Source organism: Culex quinquefasciatus, chromosome 2, assembly GCF_015732765.1.
Source record: "Culex quinquefasciatus strain JHB chromosome 2, VPISU_Cqui_1.0_pri_paternal, whole genome shotgun sequence".
Taxonomy (NCBI): Eukaryota; Metazoa; Arthropoda; class Insecta; order Diptera; family Culicidae; genus Culex; species Culex quinquefasciatus.
The window spans coordinates 137,629-156,501 of NC_051862.1; the positions used below are offsets into that span (position 1 = coordinate 137,629).

The 18,873-nt window shown below is 34.9% G+C and overlaps 2 protein-coding genes across 3 annotated transcripts; both read right to left on the bottom strand.

Annotated features, from left to right (window-relative positions):
• Nucleotides 1-482: 482 nt before the first annotated feature.
• LOC6040526 lies at nt 483-2,617 on the bottom strand. 2 transcript variants are annotated; one of them, XM_038257771.1, is made up of 7 exons: nt 2,433-2,617; nt 2,280-2,368; nt 1,996-2,121; nt 1,819-1,932; nt 1,567-1,761; nt 1,263-1,471; nt 483-1,198 (listed from the first exon to the last, which is right to left on the bottom strand). In XM_038257771.1, exons 1-7 carry the CDS (start codon nt 2,476-2,478, stop codon nt 1,156-1,158), a joined length of 822 nt encoding a protein of 273 aa, XP_038113699.1. In that variant the 5' UTR covers nt 2,479-2,617; the 3' UTR covers nt 483-1,155. The 2 variants fall into 2 exon arrangements, with proteins under 2 accessions (XP_038113699.1, XP_038113698.1); XM_038257770.1 differs by having other exon boundaries at nt 2,271-2,368; nt 2,433-2,615.
• Nucleotides 2,618-8,762: 6,145 nt separating this feature from the next.
• Nucleotides 8,763-13,853, bottom strand: LOC6040529 (bromodomain-containing protein DDB_G0270170). Its single transcript, XM_038255674.1, has 5 exons — nt 13,830-13,853; nt 12,554-13,783; nt 10,188-11,745; nt 9,139-9,301; nt 8,763-8,964 (listed from the first exon to the last, which is right to left on the bottom strand). The coding sequence occupies exons 1-5, from the start codon at nt 13,851-13,853 to the stop codon at nt 8,763-8,765; spliced, it is 3,177 nt and encodes a 1,058-aa protein (XP_038111602.1).
• Nucleotides 13,854-18,873: the final 5,020 nt, after the last annotated feature.

Below are 18,873 nucleotides of genomic sequence, written 5' to 3' on the forward strand. Positions count from 1 at the left end.
AGTCGTTTTAAAAAAAGGTGGAACGATGTTTTCGATCGCAGAAATTACAGATTTGTTCAAATCAAGTTCTGCAAAATTTAAGGATCGTCCGTTTAAGGACAAATTCCTGGAAACAACAATCGTTCCGATTGGTTGAGTTCTGCCCCGAACCAGCGAATTGGCTTGGGCATCCGTGTAAGTTGGACATGCGTTAGGCGTTCCAGTGTTCAGTGTTCTGCATATCTGACCATTTTTGCTCAAAACTATGAAATAAGAAGGAGATTTGATGCATTCGAAATACAAAATGTTTGTTAAATTGTGTTCCCCATCCCTATAAGACACTCATCGAAACATTAAAAACTGTACCTTAAGTGTAATCATCTTGGTAAGCATTATTTTCCAGCTTGCAATGACTTTTATTTTGAAGAATAACTTGAAACAGCTCTGCTTTTGCTACTGGTATTGTTTTTTTAAAGACGGTAATAAATCAATAAATTTAGGCATTGTACTGATTCTAATCTAACATCATTGAACTTTATTTTAAATATCGTTATTACACATAAAATCGAAAGAGCAAAAGTATCCAGAAAATCTAAAACCATTGCTATAGAATATGTTCTGTGCTTTTATAGGTGCGAGACGGTAGGATATGGATTTTCGATTTGAGATGGCTTTTTCAACCGTTTGCAAGACACCTTTTACTTAAATTATGTACACATTTTTTAAACAACTTGAATGGAAATTTTTCTGTACGCGAACATTTATATATAACGGTTTTAAATTTTACACTAAAGCTTATTCACACGAACTAACTGCAATTTCATCGTCGCTTACTATAACATTAGTTAAATTAAAATGGAAGACTTTTATATTTTGCAATCATGTTGCTCATCCTAATGTTTCATCATATTGTTACTGCATTGTTTTTTTTTGTTTGCTGAACTGGTAAATACTTATTTTTTTAAATTGTTTGTCATTTATGTAATAGCATTTGGTACTATACGACTAGATAATTGTTTCTGCGATTCGTATCCGTTTACGTTTATGATACTCCAGTTTGATACACATTTGTTTGATATGTTGTTAGCAAATTATTTATCTTCACTGGGTATTAACAGAACTATTTGGCCGCATACGTCTGTATCTTTTTGATACTCAGCAAAAATTGACAACATCTTAAGCCATTGTTCCATACTGGAACTTTTTTACTTTGAAATATCTGCAAAATAGCATTAAAATTTTAGTTTATAAAAAAAATACAAGTATGTTATAAATTATCATACCTCCATAAACCATAGCCAACAACAGTGCATACAGTTGCTACAGCTAGCGTAGAACCAACAGCAATTGGTGCTGTTTCATCCCGGTATGTTCCAGTTGCACTACATTGAAAAGTTGGGCCCCATGTATTTGAAGATTTATACATAAAACTTTGCATTCTCAGCTCGCGGAGGTACAGCTTTGCTAAGTGACCTGCCTTATCGTTTTCATCCTAGAGTTAGACAAAAATACGAATTTCCGTTTTATAGACAAATTTTAAGTCGACAAAAGACAATCAGAGCGTTTGCAGGGACGCGTCTAACTCACCTGCGAAAACATTGTTATGACTACTTCTTGGTCACACGTATAAGATTTTCCAACTGGTGTTGGGAACAATAGTGTTCCAGGAGGAGTCGATAGTTTAACGTCCAACCCGGGTCGATCAATGTGCTCGAATATTTTATTCGAAGATGAATAGTATAAATCAACGCTGTTAACGTACCACCTTTCTCCACCCGGAGTCTTGAAAGAATAGTCATATTAAATGTAAGGGTTATTCAAAGTAACCACTTCTATTACCTTTGAGAAGTATATATTTAAAATGAACCCTTTCCAACCCAAGGAAACTTTTGATTCATCTTCCCAACATTCACCGGATATATCCATTTGATCGGGCATGAAAGTATCTGCCTCCTGTAGATAAAACATCATCATTATTATATTAGGATGAAAATAATATCAAAAATATAAACGTACCTTGTCTTCACCATACTTATCACGATATTGAATACTGAGGAGTCCATCAGTTTGAATGAGTATGCACGTTGCACCACTAGTTCCGTTTAGGCGGTAGAGAGAAAGAGATGATGGCACAGCTGTCGCCTGTGTGTAGATGCCATAACGTGAAAAATCGTTATAAGAAAAGAAAAGCAATGAGATTGCATTAGAAGGGAGGAAAGAAAAATCAATAGTTTATTTCATGTGTTCATTCATAACTTAGCTTTGATTTCAAACTAACTTGCTATACTTACTGAACTTACTGTTGGTTTTAATGTATATTTAGTGATTCGAGGCTTCTTAGTGGAAAGTCCCTCTAGCTGTAGGGAAAATGCCACATTGAGGAAAACGCCTTTATGTGAAAAAACGAAATTAAGCTTTTTAATCATAGATTTATTAAATATTTGTATCCTTACCTAATAACAGTAGCGTAAAAAAGAATAATTCAAATGATTTATTCATTTTTATTGCTAATTCGGACGCAGAATATGTTAATCCGAGGCTGGATACATGAATTCGCTAAAATAGCTGTAGTCACCTGAGAACAAGATCCGTGAATGAAAATTTTCCTACCTCGTCAAGATACGAATGCGTACTAGTAGTTGTGCTATATCCTTCATCGATATCATTCAGAAGAGAATCCTGCGCACTGGCACTTAGAAATGTCAGAAAGAGAAATATTTGAATCTATTGTTGGCAATTTTGGTATCCTAGATTTGTACGATTTGAGCGTTTTTTTTTAATGTGTTTTATTTAAATATGATAATACCCGACAACCCGACTAATTAACCCGAATTTAATTTTAATTGTTAAGGTGAAGCCGTTGATAATTTTCGAAGATAAAATGCTATGTATTGAATTCAATTTAACGTATTTCTGTACAAAAATGAATCGTCATGTGCCGGTTGTTCCCTTCTTGAAGCCACTGAAGGAAATTTTGATCTAAGTCAATTGTGCTTCAAAATTTATATAATTTTGTGGTACAGTCATTGACATTCAGTTGGCAATCCGATGCCTCTGTGCTCTCTTGTTCTAAGCTTGCTGGTTTTCCTATCTAGTTACCATAAGAGAGCACAGTGGCATCGAATCATTGATTAATGACGATTTCATTACTTAGCAAAAAATGAAGTTGAATTTATAGCTGTCGGCCACCATTGCTAGTACCAACCACTAGTGTCTTCCTTTTATCTACAAGGACTTCGCCGCCCTGGGCTCCTAAGTGTATGAAAGTATGGCACAGAGTGACGGCGCCGAAAACCCATATTTACACAAAGAATTTTAGAGCGCCCGCCGCGGGATTCGAACCGGCGACCTCTGGATTGTGAGTCCAGTGCGCGGTCCGATTGATCCACACGGGCGGGACTTAGCAAGGAATGGATTAATCGTTACCAAAAAGAATCAGCGTTTGTTGGGCACTATTCTAAACAACTTGTAGAAGGTTTTTTTTTTCAAAATATTTATTGATAGGGATGCAAATTTATATCTTTGAACGTAAAATCATGGCAATGATGGAAGTCTTCACGTTAAACGATATCAAGTGCGTTAAAATTACAAAAAAAATGACGACAAAGTATACGAATACTATTAAACAATATTCAAACTTGCACAGTTAATTCTTTTTCTTGTCTTTTTATCACTGAAAGTTGAATTTCCAAAATAATAATACCTTTTGTGCTAAATTTGAGGATGGTGCCAAATATGGTATCGTAGATATGAGTGTTTTATGATGGTTTTTGAAAAATCTGAAATATTGCAATCATTTTAAGATGCAAAATCAAATTGCAGTCGAAGATTACGTTAAATATTTTTGATGAAGTGTACGGATATCAAGTTTTTGGCATTTCAAGGTGAAATTTGTCTTAACAGTTCAATTTTTATCAATTAAAAATACATGATTAAAGAAAAACTGCCCTGAAAAACATACTTTCGAAAAGCCGAGTCTTGCTGAGATATAGCTTTTATGAGGTTATGTAAAAAATGCATTTTTCTCAGCGTCATCTAATCCCTCATTTTTGAATTCCCAAGATCTCGGAAATTGTTGTTTCGGAAAATTTTCTGCCCTCATCTATAAAAAACATTTTCTAAATGTCAAAATACGGCCCAACTTTTGAAAACTTACAAACTTGTACAAAAAGTGACTTTTCAACCTGTATTATAATTATTGATTACGCTGAGGCTGACGATCCCTGAAAAAAAATCAAAAGAATCGGGAAATTTCCTAAAAATGGTTCATGATTGTAGATTGTTGAGTTGCTGAGATAGAGCCTCTGATAAAGAAACTAACAGGAAAAAAGGGAGTGTCGTCTTGTATTTAGGTAACATTATCTTAGCTTCTAAGAGCAGGCTTGGTTGAATGGTTACGCTGTTAGCTTTGTAAGCAAAAGATCATGGCTTCAATTCCCTTTTGCTCCTGCCTTCCATCGGATGGGGATGTAATACGTCGGTTCCAGCCTTGGTTGGTGTTAGCATTAGCATTAGCATTAGCATTTTAGGACGCAAGGATCCCTGCGTCACCTTTGTGGTATAGATGTATGTAGGGAGGTTTTGTACTCAATGTTAGCAGAAAGATAGGATCCTAGGATATACCTCGAAAGGTATTGCGGGTTGATACAAAGTGGTTTAAGTTTTATGATATTAAACTCATACAGCCGGCTGTAATGAGTAAAGTGGATGATTCAAGTATTTATGATTTATAAGTTTATAATAATAGATAATATTTTAATCAGTCAGCCTGCTGTACTGGGGGAATTTTTTTTCAATTTTACGTTTTAGTAGGTTTTAAACTCATACAGCAGGCTGTATCGAGTAAATAGTAAGAGAAATTTTGGTGTTAAATTAAAATCGATTCATTCTTAGACACCCTGTTGTGGAATAACTGAATCACCGGAAAAATATACTGTGCATTTATTATTTTCAGCAATATCTCCATTGGTATCTCTAACCGAACAATTAACCGAAGGAAAGCAAAAAACAAACAAACACTGGGTAAAACCAACAACGAAAACGGAAATCTTTCGCGACGACCGCGACGTGAACTGTTAAAAAGCATCAACAATAAAAATACAAAAGACGCGGCGTCATTCTACTTCAAATACGAAAATTGAATCTGACATGGATTCGATCTGTGAGTGTTTTCCGGCCTTGGTTGGTGTTATAGGTATTTAAAATCAAATGATCAGTGGTATAAAAATAAAGAACCATCAGCTTTCAGCGACTACAATTATCAAGCCTGAATAGCAGCAACCCACTTTAAAGTGGTAGATGGTGTCTTTCACTTTTGAGGCAATGACCGTCAATGATGATTCTAAATTCAGGGTCCAGAAATAGTAAATTGAAATGAAAATATAATCGCTATAAATGCTTCTACAAACAACACAAAGAAAACAATTTTTGAATGAAACATTCTGAATCAAGATTAGAGTGTTTTTATAAAACAAACATGGCCGCCAAATGGCCGATCGGGAATGATTAATTTCAGAGCCCTTACAGCTTCCGGGTCTGTTGTGGTCTCTGTTGCAAGTTTCTGGTGAGGCCAAGCTTGAATACTCATGCCCCAAATACAACTGCTCTTCGTTTCGTATTGATACTCTCAGCGCCGAACATAGCCGAACATGTTTTTGTATTAAAAAACACTCGCGTTTGACATTCTTCTTTTCTCTCTCATTTCTGCTTTCGAGATCATCCAACCGCAACAGCGTTTAATTTGTAATTTGTAATTTATTGGAAACGATAGCCTGTTAGTATAACACTTTGTATCAGGTTAAGGAAGGACGTTGTGACTTTAGATCCAAAATAAACAAAACAAATTAACACCTAGATCTAATTTTGTAAATGACTTCTCAAACCATTTTTGAATGCTAACCACAAAAGCCGCCACAAAACCAATTTTTCATGCGAAGTTTAGCGGGACGTCATACGTGGTCGGCTCCTAATCGCCGTCTCCCGTTCTTTCTTTGCAGGCCATCTCGACGCTGTGTAAGTAGGACGGTAAACGCCGATCCCGGGCAGACGGTAATAACAAAATGTATGCCATTTCAATAACAAATACTGTTAAAATAACAAAAAGTATTTTGGAATCATCTTGAAAAATACATTTTTGCATAAGGGTTTAATAAGAGTTTATGTTATTATGTATAACAAAACTTGTTATTGGTTGAAAGCCAACACAACATTGAAATAACAATTTTTGTTATGGAAGAATACCTCCAACTGTTATTGGGATGATCGGATTAGTTGTTAAAATAACAAAAAATAATAGCTAAGATTTGTTTGAAGGAAAACTAAAAGTGTTATTAGTCTGTTATTCCAATAACAATCCAATAACAAAAAATTAACAACAACGAATAACAAATCTTGTTATAAATAACATAAAATGATATTGGCCTAGTATTTTCAAATATCAAAAAATGTTATTCCCAAGTTATTCTGTCTGCTCGGGATGTCCCTCTACATATCTCGTGCATCGTTATGTACCGATTATGCAGTAAATACACCAAGAACTATATCGACGTTCATCGACCGATTTTCACAGCGTCGAGATGGCCGTGCGAGTTGGGGTGCGGACTTAGTAAGCTGGATATGGTTATACCTAGTTTGATGTTATTTTAGGATTTGCAAGTTTATTTGCAAATGCCAGAGGTGTAAATTTACACCTTATCAGTGGTAATTTTAAACCTTTTTTCTGACATAAAAGATGTACTCCTATTCAGATGTAGTATCACCATGTTTGTTTTAACTGTTTATCAGATAGGATTTTTCGGTACATATTTTCAGAAAACTTTCTCAAAAAAGTATATTACTTTGTTCGAAAAAACTATAATGATAAGATAAAGTGCTAACTGGAGTGAATAGGGACAGGTAGAGCGGATGGTGACAGGTGGGACAATTATGCGTAGAGCAACAGTTAAATTAATAAAATCTGAAACAAATATTTTAAATTTGCCGATTTACAAAAAAGTCTAAATTTATATCAGTTAAGCATTGCTAGTGGAACTGTAAGAATATTATGTAGCAAGATATTCAAATGATAGGAACTTCGAAAGAATTGATGTTTTTGAACGATGCTAGACAGGATTGTGTGTTTTTGAAATAAAAATAGCTTTTTATTGCACAACTTAATATTTCTTTTGTTTTATTACAAACACATCCAGGTTTTGAATTGTCCTTTCAATATAAAATACAATTATTCTTATTTTTATATTAATTATGTGAACGATACAAATTTTAACGAAACATTGGCGCAAACTAATAAAAAAATAAAAAAAGCATTTTGTTACAGGATTGATTTTTTTTATAATAAGCTATGTTAAATTGACAGTATTTTTTTTATTTCTTTCAATAAGATGAACAGTTCAATTTTCTTTCGGCTGATTGTATGAAAATTAAAACCAAGATTTTTGAGACGGATACCAACATTCTTACGATTTTATGTAAGTATCATAAGGAAAAAAAGAGAGCTACCAAAAAATAATAAGAATCAAAAGTAAATTGATAAGGGTAAAATTATACCTGTTCACATATATGTTCCAAATGTATTTTTATCACCTTTGAGTTGATGGTTCAATATGATTCTACATGCGAACTATCAGAAAATAAAGTTAGTACTAGAAAACTTGTTACAATCCCACTTTTACATGGAAATCCTAACACGTGACCATTTGGATGGGAAAAATTTACCTTGTTTTATACTCAGCTTGCTGTTTTGCATAAAGAACATTTTTGTGAACACTTTGTACGAAGAGGGTGTTTAACAACACTACTTCTAAATGTGAACTTCTGTATAATGCTGCCCGACCCAGCCCAATTTTAATGAAAAAAAAATCACGTGACTCGTCTTGAAGCGACAACTTTTTCCCCCATTGCAAAGAGTTATTTTGGCCAAAGATTTTTCAATCCAAATTCCCAATTTTTACTGCATCTTATTATTCATTACAATCAAAACAAAGAGTAAATAAAAATTGTAATGAAAATTTGTATGTATGTTTTCGTAAGTTCATAGGTCATTAGTTGTTTTTTCTCCTTTTTGTAATGTTTTATGCACTAGTCTAACGCATGCAGAAAATTATTCCGAAAAAAAATCATTTCAATTAACGCCGTGCTCTGAGATGAAATATATGACAACACAATAAAGTATCGATTTGTTATACGTGTCTTGAAAAAAACAATCATTTTGATTTTGAGTACTACAACTTTGCATTGTATCTATAAACTTTTGACAATATTGATTTTTTTTACTAATAATTAATCAACCTTTATTAAATAAAGTTATTTTAATAATACATAAACAGAAGCGAATTCAGAAAATGTGAATCTTTTGCATTATATGCCACTTATAACTAAATTAAACTAATTACTAAGAATAAATGTACAACAGATTTGCAAAAAGTTTGAGGCACCGAACACCTTTGCGATTAGAACAAACAGATAATCATCCTTTGTATGGAAAACTGGGGAGAAATGCGACTGTTGCATGTATTATGACATTTTTTTTTTTTGTTTTTCATGAACTGATCTTTTTGTAGCCAAATCATCCAAATTATCACATTTATTTAAACAATTGTTTCAACTCATAGAAATCCCTTTTTAACAATTGTTATGAACTCTTAAATTGAGCCTAAAAAAAACAAAAAACAGATGTTTTTTACAAAGTTACAAAGCTTTTCAGCCCACATCTTTTAGCAAAATTGTTGTACTTTACAAATAATGTTTTATACAAACACATTCTCAAAACAACAACTGCTACTTTTTTAGTTAACATATTCATCGTCATATTCTTCACTTGACTCTGTAGAAGTGAACGTCCAACGATTATTCGGTTGGTTGTTGCGGTAGGACATATCTGCATGATCAATAGCACCTCTATTTTTAGCGTTACTGCCTCCAATATTTTCAGCTTGCGAGTGGGCCATTCCCACGCCACAGTGGTACGATTTTGATCTTAAAACGGAGCTGAAAAAATGAGAGTGAAATATTAATTCTATATTTTTTAATCATAACAATATATACAGAAAATAAGCAAAATAATAATAAATAAACAGAAAAAAAACACAAAACCTACAATTTAAAAACATTTTATACAAAGCACTTAGTTCTAAATAAATTATGCACAAAAACCACGCAAACCTTTCGTTGAAATTACTTGGACGTTCAGCTTGTGGTTGAGGCTGGCGACTTGTCCGTTTTGCCTCCTCCTGTTTTCGTTTTCCTTCTTGAGCGGCCTTCATAGGATCATAACTTGCTCGTCGTCGCCACATTTCCAACTCTTGTTCTTTTGAATTACGTTGGGCTGGAATTGTTTTAAGATTAAAACTTTAAACATTGCATCGCTATTAAAATGTAATTGTGTGGAATTTAATATGGAATACCAACGTGTTTTACGCATTTGAATTTTAAGTTGAATTTCATCAGTGAAACTTTTCAGCTATTTGGTCACTAATGCAATCATTTTCAACAACAGGTAGGCAAAATGTGTAAATTTTGGTATAAATAACATTTAAGTTTTAAGCTGCCCATTATTTTTTTTTTTTTTGAAAATTGTTTCCAGTAAAAAAACACAATGGTACAGTGTGAGTTTGTAAAAACAAGTGTGAATCCTGCTCAATTCAGTGAATGTGTACATTTAGGAGTAAGCAGAATACACTCTTTGATATCAAAATCACATTGGCCCATTTACATTATTTTGCTTTATATATGCTAACATTTTCGCAAGAATTTGGCCAACGCACCACTTTTTGTTTTACGCGGTGGCGTTATGCTTTTTTATTTTTATTCTCTTAAACCATACAATATTTTTGCATTATTCAAAAATCGTTTTGGAGATCTGCTTTAAAAAGATTGCAAAAATGTGGCGTCGTTCTAGAGAAATCAACAAATTAGAAAAAAGTAACGCATCGCTTAAAAAGAGGTTTCCCTGTATCCGTTTCAGAAAAAAATATTATAAGCCAACTCTTGATGTCTTCCCAGCGTTCGGAAATTTGAAAAAGACATCACACCGTCTGTTCAGACTGAACTTACTAACTAAACACAGAACACTCACAGGAGATGGGCGGGAATCGCACCCGGGCCCCTTAGCACGCATCAGGGATCGGCAGCCGAAGCCGCTAACCACCGCGCCACAGGGTCAGTCAAATTCCTAATAGAAAACATGTAACGAAGTGAAACATAATTCCTACCTTCTTTTTTCGCATTTGGAAGCTTAGCTCCAGCTGATTTTACACTTCTCGTACTCATTCTATTGTGCTCTGTACGGCCCAACGCAATAGAAGCACTACTAGGGCTTTTCTTGACTTCTGTTTTAGCTAAATAGCTTTTAGATTCATCTTTCTTAAGAAAATTACTTGCAGCTGGAGTCTTATATTTTGAAATATCCAAGTATTTCGGTTGCACTTTCTGTTTACCAGCCGATGTTGGTTCTTTGAATGACGCTAACTCCTTACTCACTGATTTTCGCGAAATGTTCAAATCTTGTTTCATGCGGTTGAGACTGGAGTCTCGTGGCATAGACGCACGATCGCGCGTTGCCCCTTTGATTTGAAGTGTCCGTCGTGGCAACTCTGGAGTATTTGGGCATGCTGCTACCCCTTGTTTTCCTCCGGAACTGAGCTTTTTGTTTTGTTCCATCCGCATAAGGAATGTTTTATTGTAGCGAGTATTTGTAATAGGCTCTTTCTCCGTTTCCTCAGTATCATCATCTCTGTCGCTAAACTCAGAGTTTGATGAATATTCTGGATTTAATTCCAAATCATCATCATTGTTGATGTAAAAATCGTCTTCATCATCTTTGAAATTTGCCACAATCTTTTTGAAACTAGTGCTGCTAGCGGATTTTTGAATCTTTGTGTTTGACATCGAAGGTCTTGATCCAAGCTTTGGAGTCATTGTGGGAGTTGTTGGTTTCATCGCTTTTACTGAGAATGAACTTGACCTTTTAATCGGCGAAGACATTTGGGCTGATGATGTTTTAGCCATGGAAGTTCTACTCGTCGACGCTGCTGTCGGTTTTATCGTATTTACTGAGGGTTTTCCAATTGTCGGTGTGATCATTTTCTGATTTCCAGTTAATCGTTGTTCGTTTTGTTTCATTGTGCTTAAGGACAATCCTTTAACACGTGTTGTTAGAGTCACTAAATTCTCGTCATTTTGCTCGTTTTCATCGTCATCACACATGATGGACTCATTATTCGATCTTACACTATAATAAGCTGTTGCTTGATCAAAGTTTTGGAAACATTTCACCGGTTTCGGTGGAAGCGTGGACATTCCTTCAAACGAATTGTGTCTGGTATGTTGCTTTTTAAAATCTAATATTGCATTCGCGTTGTCAGTGTTGAGACTATTTGACATTTGATTACCATATTCTAAGGACGATAGTACGTTTATATATGAGTCGGAATCATCTAGTGATAAGTTTCTTTTGTGGTTTAACGAGCTTTGCTGATGAATTTGCTGCTGCTGTTTAATGTTTCGTATTTGTTGATGTTGAGGTGAGAGTAATGCGCCTTCCATGCAATGTGACTTGTCGTTGTAAAGATTATGGACTGGTGCTTGGAACGAATTCATTGGAGATATCTTCGGCGACATTCGACGAGATGCAGGACTTAAAGGACTAGAGTGAGACGAATTGTGCTGCGTTGTGCTTCGTGTAGAATTCCGTCTGTGAATGTTTTGTAACGTGGATATAGCAGCTGCAGTTTTTTGCAAATACATTTCAGTCTCATTCGTTGACAAATCCTAAAATATTAAAGATTAAATAGTTATAGGTTTCAGCATTACCTCTCATAAATAAATTTAAAAACTAAAAATTGCCTTTTGATGTGGCTAAAAAGCAAAATTGACATACTTTCATTCTAGAGAAAAAAAAAACTCAAGGCCAGGCAAGACGAAATATTCAGCAAATTATGTATATTATTTTGCTTGTAAAGACTACACTAGAATTAATGGAAAATTATGATCAATAATTTGAATTATTTAAGCCGGATGCAGGCAGGTTTGCATATTTTGATATGACTGTTTATCGTTTTTCGTTTGCTTGATGGTTTAACACTTTGTTCGTATGGTCTGGCAAAAAACGCACTCAGCTGTGAAAATATACATCGCATCAAATAGAGAAACAGCGAAGAAGATACCAAAAGAAAGTAAAACTAGCAGTGATGAGTAGTGCAAGTACAGCGAACACTCGTCGTATGGAAGAAAGCGAAAAAAAGCTGATTTCATAGTTAAATGACCTTTGAAAAAAGAGTTTCTCATTTAATAATTTATTACATATTTAATCCTGCAACCCATAATCCCTACAAAGTTTATCAACGTTTTATTGAAATTAAGTACATTAAATTTGAAAACAAACAAAAATGCTACGAATGTTTTGCCACACTATCTCACTATTGGATTGTGAGGAGAAATCAAACTATTCAAAGTGACTCGTTTGAGTTTGAGAAGTTTGAGAGAACGCATTAACTACCTATATGATTTATTTTGTTGGATTTGAATGTTTAACAAAAACTTACATCTAAACTAATGTCAAAAACTAATTGATATTTACCGAGTTACTTCCTTGAAGGCTACGATTTCTGCTGACACTTCTAGCTCTACCAACTGATCCAATAGGGGAAGGAATTTTACTTGGACTCATAGGTGGTTTTGACGCGTTAGACCTCGAATTCTGACGAATACTTCCTTGGCGTGTAAACTCATTATAGCTGTTATTTTCGTTACCAAAGTTTGGTCTCATAGTGGGATCACTGCTGCTGCTGTTGTTGTTAATAATATGGTCTAACTGCTTGCGATGAAATTTATGCCGATCCAAATTATCTCCAAATTCTTCGTACTTTTTAGCATCATAATAATCACTTTTCGTCATATCGATATCGAAATCATAGCCAAACTGGTTTCTGTTCTCAAAATCGTAGCTTCTAGTCATTTGGGAGCTTGAAGCAGTACTGGTACCAACTGCAGGACTTTTCGAATATTCTCGTGCTGTTTTGGCCCATTCTTGAATCCAGTCTTTTTTGCTAACAGCGGAACTAATGACAGAAGCATCAGATCCAGTTTTTCGCCTTGAACTATCATAAGTACCACTCAATTCTTGAATTCCAGATGCCTTTTCTGTGTCAGTGTAGCAGTTTAATATCTTGGCTTCACCCTTCGACAGGATATTTAGCTTTGCCACTCCTTGTACGTATTCAGAACTGTCAACATATGACTTGGTTAAGCTGTTTCGTCTATGCATCCGTGGGTGATCTTCCAGACATGGTTTCACACTCAGTATCCCACTTGTAGTCACCGAAGTAAACGTTCCTTGATCTGGTGAATTCATTTGATGTTGCTGAATTTGCTTTTCAGGTGATCTAGCCTTGTGTGTTATGTTCTTCACCCGAGATTTCAACTTCTCTAAATACGACTGTTTTTGTTTTATAGGATGAACTGCCGATGGATCATGGAAGTAACTTACTTCCAAAACATTATTCATCTTCTGGTCGTCGGCAGCTTTGTATGAGCTAGGTTGTTCTGTTAGATCTATAACTTCTAAGTCATCTTGAAAGTTAGTTGGCCGCTGAGGAGTTTTATCTCTATGCTCTGATTTTTGATAATGCTTCGAACCAGCTTCACTTATTGCTGGTATCTTGTCAATATTCATGCGCTCTTTTTGCTCTTCTGTATAATTGTCTCCATCTAGAGTGTAAGTTCCAGCTTCACTTAAACTATCATCATTATCGTCAGATTTAAAGTTTTTCAATGGGGGGTTCGATACATGGTAAACCAATTGAGGAATCTAAACTTTCTGCATTGATCTCTGAACTTGAGCAATAATCTTTCACTGCAATTGGATTTTCAAATGCCATTTGTAGAGTATTGGATTTTGGGGTAAATTTGCTTGGTTTACATTGTTTGGATGTTTCACTAGCAGCTGCTTCTGACATACTAGTCCTTGGACTCCAACTGTGTCGATTTTTAGACGAATCCTTCAATGATCTGTTTTTATCACGCAGTTTTACTTCTGCAGTTGGCGTTTCCGATGAGTTAGTTTTTAATTTTCTAGGGAGGTTCACACTTTGGGGAGAACTTATTTTACCAACTGATGGAAGTGGATTGGTCTCTAATTTTGATAATGAAACTCCTCGCTTATGTCGATTTTGAAAACGTTCGAGCATTTTTTCGTGGCGTTGAACATCCACTGATTTTCGGCCTTCGCCAAAATCAATTGTGAAAGCTAACGCATTTCTTACTTCCGGATCTTCGCTTGCACAGCGCTTTTTTTCTTTAACTTCTCGCAATGACATACTTTTATTTACACATTCGTTGATTCCGCTGTGCAGATTACAGTTACTATATTGCACTTTTTCTTCACCTCCATCCGCTTCGTCAGACGACTTTTGCTTGGATATCTGATCGTCAGTAGGTGAATTATCACTCTTTTTCGAATTTTCTGGGCTAAGATCCACTTTTTCAGGTTCCAGTTCAGGCTCCATTGGAACTGATTTAGTGTTGAGATCTTGAGCTATATTGCACTCCATATCTTCGATTGGATCCATGATAACAATAGAAAACTAGCTGATAATTATCACAAGAGCAAGCAGTGGATATTTTTTGCATCAAAATGTTTGACTGCTGATGTCATTATTTGTGTGCTACTTGTCTGTATTAACCCTGCGAGAAAATAAACCAACGGGTATTTTCCACCAAAAAAAAACTTTTTGCCAGCAGACTACAACAAAAAATATCGCACACTTGCTGATTGTCTAAATATCGCTTTATTTTTGGCCACTCATAGTCTTAATCATCAGTTTCACGATTTTCCTCGAAAGTGAGCACACAAATATGCTTTGTTAATTCCTTGACCTCCGTTATGTTTCTTTTTTTGTCTCGCCTTGGATTTTTTTCTGATCGCCACCCAAACATAAGCACTCTAAAATCTCTCATACATCGTTGAACACAAATGAGCTCACATTCACATTTACAACGGTCTACATCTGAACGGCATTCACAATTATTTCCTTTTATTCTGTGGATATTTAGCAAAGGTGTCTGTCGATTATTACACGATCTGCGTTACGTTTCACACGATCAAAATTACGGATGAAGAGTAATTGCGATACAGCTTTCATTTTTTATGTCTTTTTCAGCCTTATTCTTCGAAAAAGAACTGTCATTTTGACATATTTGCCTTTCAATGTGACACTAGTCAAGGGAAAATAAAGGGATGTTGAAAGATATTATATTGGATGGTCCATATAAGACGATACGAATCCTACGTAAACAGCAGTTCCGTTCGAAAAGAGCACAAACAAAAACAAAAGTGCTCGTATCGGGCTCGAATTTGAACTGGAGGTTCTTAAGCCATAATAATTATACCCGTATATATATTTTTTTTGTTTGACCTATGCGATGCTTATTTTAAAAAAAACGTAACTTAATCCACCCTTAGGTGGTTGGTGCCTTCCTTGCATTTAGAGGGTAATGCTAACCAAAATAGATATTAAAGGGCGGACCTTTCAGTGTTCTATTAACTTGATTCATTATTCATACCATCAGATTGGGTAGTTAGATCTTCATAATTCAGGGCACTTATGCGCTTATAACTTTTGACAGGGTTGTCAGATCTGCAATCTGTTGAATTAGTTGCAAAGGTCTTTTGATTACCTATCCAACGACTGGTTGCATGATAGATCCGGACAACGTTCTCATCGAAATATCTGAGATCCGGCCTCTAAAAAGAGCATAAATGAGCATGAGCATGAGAGACCACCCATGGTTGTCCTTCTCCGTTGCTGAACAGGACCGTAAAATCCTATCAGCACAACCGATCACACGCTTCAACGATCTAGTAATGTTTCCCTTATCAACAGCATGTATGAATGCGCAGAAAAGATAAAACATCAAGATCATCAAAACTAGAGCTGGTGCGAATAGGCAACAGTCGTTGGCCACCAACGGCGCCCGCCATGTCAGTTTGTAGATCTCGAGGGGACGGGACGGGAATGTTAGTATGCACAGGTTGCTACCAAGGGTGGGTTCTATACGATATCCACACCCCACGTGTGCCGGAAAACTACTTCTACTTGGGATTTTGTTAGTAGGAAAGGGTAATGATCAGGATTCATCATAGAAGATGATGATGTGACCCAAAAGTCAATATGTTTTGTTTATAGGGTGATGTATTATTCTCAAGGCAAACAATCGGATGCTGCTGATGAGACAATTCCCGTTTATCTGCTAACAATTTAAACGAAAATGGTTTAATCTTAGACAGCCGGCTGTGGAAAGATCGGCCTCTAAAAAGAGCATAAATAACACTTAAGTGCGTATAACTTTTGATAGGGTTGTTAGATCTTCAATCTTTTGAACTTGTTGGAAAGGTCTTTTGAATACATTTCTAAAAATGTATAGCATGACGGGGTTTCTTACAAAAACCACACTTTTCACAATCTTCCGGACTTTTGATAAAATATTTTTTTAGCATTACTTTTGAAGTACTTAACTAAACATTATAAATTTTCAAAAGCGACTTATGGGACCCCAAGACGAATCGAATGAGACCAAAACGGTCCAAATCGGTTCAGCCAGTGCCGAGATAATCCAGTGCACATTTATTTGATCAACATCCCACCACACACACAGACATTTGCTCAAAATTTGATTCTGAGTCGATATGTATACATGAAAGTGGGTCTAAGAGTTCAAATTAAGAATTTCGTTTTTTGAGTGATTTTATAGCCAAGGGTTTCCAGCAACAAGGATTACTGACCAGTCTAAATGGAATTACCAGGATTACTGGCAATATGTCACGAATTACTATGATTTCCGAGAATTACATCGGGTTTCCAGAAACCACGCAGAATTGCTAAAATTTATAAAAATAACTTGGAATTACTGCCTAGCTTCCAGCATATTGAGAAAAATCTTTGGAATGGAATACCCGATTTGACTGGTAGTTTGACAGTTTGCTCCATAAGAAATACATTGCTCACTACCAATCGCGTCGGGTACTCCATGGATGGAACGGCAGCTGTCAAACGCACAAAACCATATGCTTGGCAATAGTGCGTCCAATCCGGGAATTCCTGACACAAAATTCCGGGAATTCCTGAAATCAAGCAAAAACATTATTTGATCTGGAATTACATTAGTATTACAATTTATAAATTTAAACTTTTCTAAAATTTTACATTAATTGATATCATTTTATTTGTAGTAATTTTTGTTTTTTAGCCATCTTAAACAAATTTTAAGCTGTTTTAGTCATGCCATATATAAATAAATAAAAAAAAATATATAACATACATTATATAAGTTACTTTACCATTAAAGAATTACTAGTAGTTACTTCACAGAAAAAATTGTAATATTCATAATGGTGACAGATCTTGTGTCATAAAAAAATGATTAATTTTACCTCAGAAAATGATAAATTTTCATCAGTTTTTGATGAATATTCATCAGGTTCACATTTTCACACATTTTTAATGTAATAACTCAAAAAGAGGTAATATTTAAGCTACCAAATTTTCAACATTCCAAAATTCAACATTTTTTCTGTGTTGAATTGATGGGAAATGCACGAATTACTGAGTAACTATGGAATTACACGAATTACTACGGAATTACTAGGTAATTCCAGAATTACAGGAATAACTGCAGAATTGCGAAGTTATTCTGGAATTACTGAATAACTTACTCAAAATCCGAATGATCCCGTACTAGCTGGTTTCTTACATGAAAATTAATAGGCATTCAATAGAATCATAAAAGGTTTATCGAAATTATTTTTCAACAGTTGTTTTCTATTATTTTATCATTTTCCGAAGTATGTTTTCACAAAAAAGAATCATGGAATTGCCAGGACTACTGAGATTATTAAGAATTACCAGGATTACTCTGGAATTACTCAGTAAATCCGGAATTACAGAATTACTTGCTCAAATTCCAAGTAATTCCGGATTAGTGACCAGTCTGACATGATGCTGGAAATCCCTTGTTTATAGCCTTTCCTCAGTAAGGTGGGGAAGGCAAAAATCATAACTTTGCGCCGTTTCAACCGATTTTAGTTTTCTCGCAAATGAATGGTGATAAGCTGGACTTTCAAGAAAAAATAGTTTGGAGTTTATATAATTTAGCATATAATTTGATAAAGTCGTATGAAAACTTAAAACTGAAAAAGGAGTTTTGACGTAACCGGTACATAAAACACGAAAATTTTGGTACTCAAAAAGTACCAACTCTTAAAATCCATTGAATAATAAATGTTATTTTTTGAAACGACTGCTTTACAATTTTGTAGAAAACTGTTACACTGTAAAAAAACTTCCATTGAATAATAAATGTTATTTTTTGAAACGACTGCTTTACAATTTTGTAGAAAACTGTTACACTGTAAAAAAACTTTATAAAGATAAAAAAAAATAATGAAAATACCCCCTTGGGTTACAGTAGATTCGAAAAGTACATTAAATTTCCCTTATAATGACATGACCCACAATTTTTATAGCTGAATAAAAAAATTGCAGACGTTTTATAACTATTTTACTTAAAAGTCTCTTTGGCATCAAATTTCCAAATCATCGCCATGTCAGGCTGCAAATTATTCGTGATCCCAAAAGACACTTTTCTCCGATTTCTTTGAGTTGGCAGAGAATAATATGATGCATGTTTTGGTAATCAATGTAAATCCTAAAAATAATTAAGATTATTCCATAAATATGACGGTTAAAAAATATAAGTTTGCAATTTAAAAAAAAATGCTCTTCGAAGCCAGTCTATAACTAAACATCCATGTATGACAGGCAAACCGATGCAGTCTGCAACGCATTTAGTGTTACCAACTGTACGAAACATAACATAACCACCGCTACCTCTATTATCTTG

Bases quoted from the DNA above. Each gene is read 5' to 3' on its own strand.
- LOC6040526 (XM_038257770.1), bottom strand. From the start codon at position 2,478: ATGAATAAATCATTTGAATTATTCTTTTTTACGCTACTGTTATTAG. The intron at 2,369-2,432 runs GTAAGGATACAA...TTTCACATAAAG, and splicing joins TTTTACGCTACTGTTATTAG to GCGTTTTCCTCAATGTGGCA. The intron at 1,762-1,818 runs GTAATAGAAGTG...TATTCTTTCAAG, and splicing joins TAAATATATACTTCTCAAAG to ACTCCGGGTGGAGAAAGGTG.
- LOC6040529 (XM_038255674.1), bottom strand. From the start codon at position 13,853: ATGGCATTTGAAAATCCAATTGCA. The intron at 13,784-13,829 runs GTGAAAGATTAT...CAGAAAGTTTAG, and splicing joins CATTTGAAAATCCAATTGCA to ATTCCTCAATTGGTTTACCA. The intron at 8,965-9,138 runs GTTTGCGTGGTT...TCATTTTTTCAG, and splicing joins CCAAGTAATTTCAACGAAAG to CTCCGTTTTAAGATCAAAAT.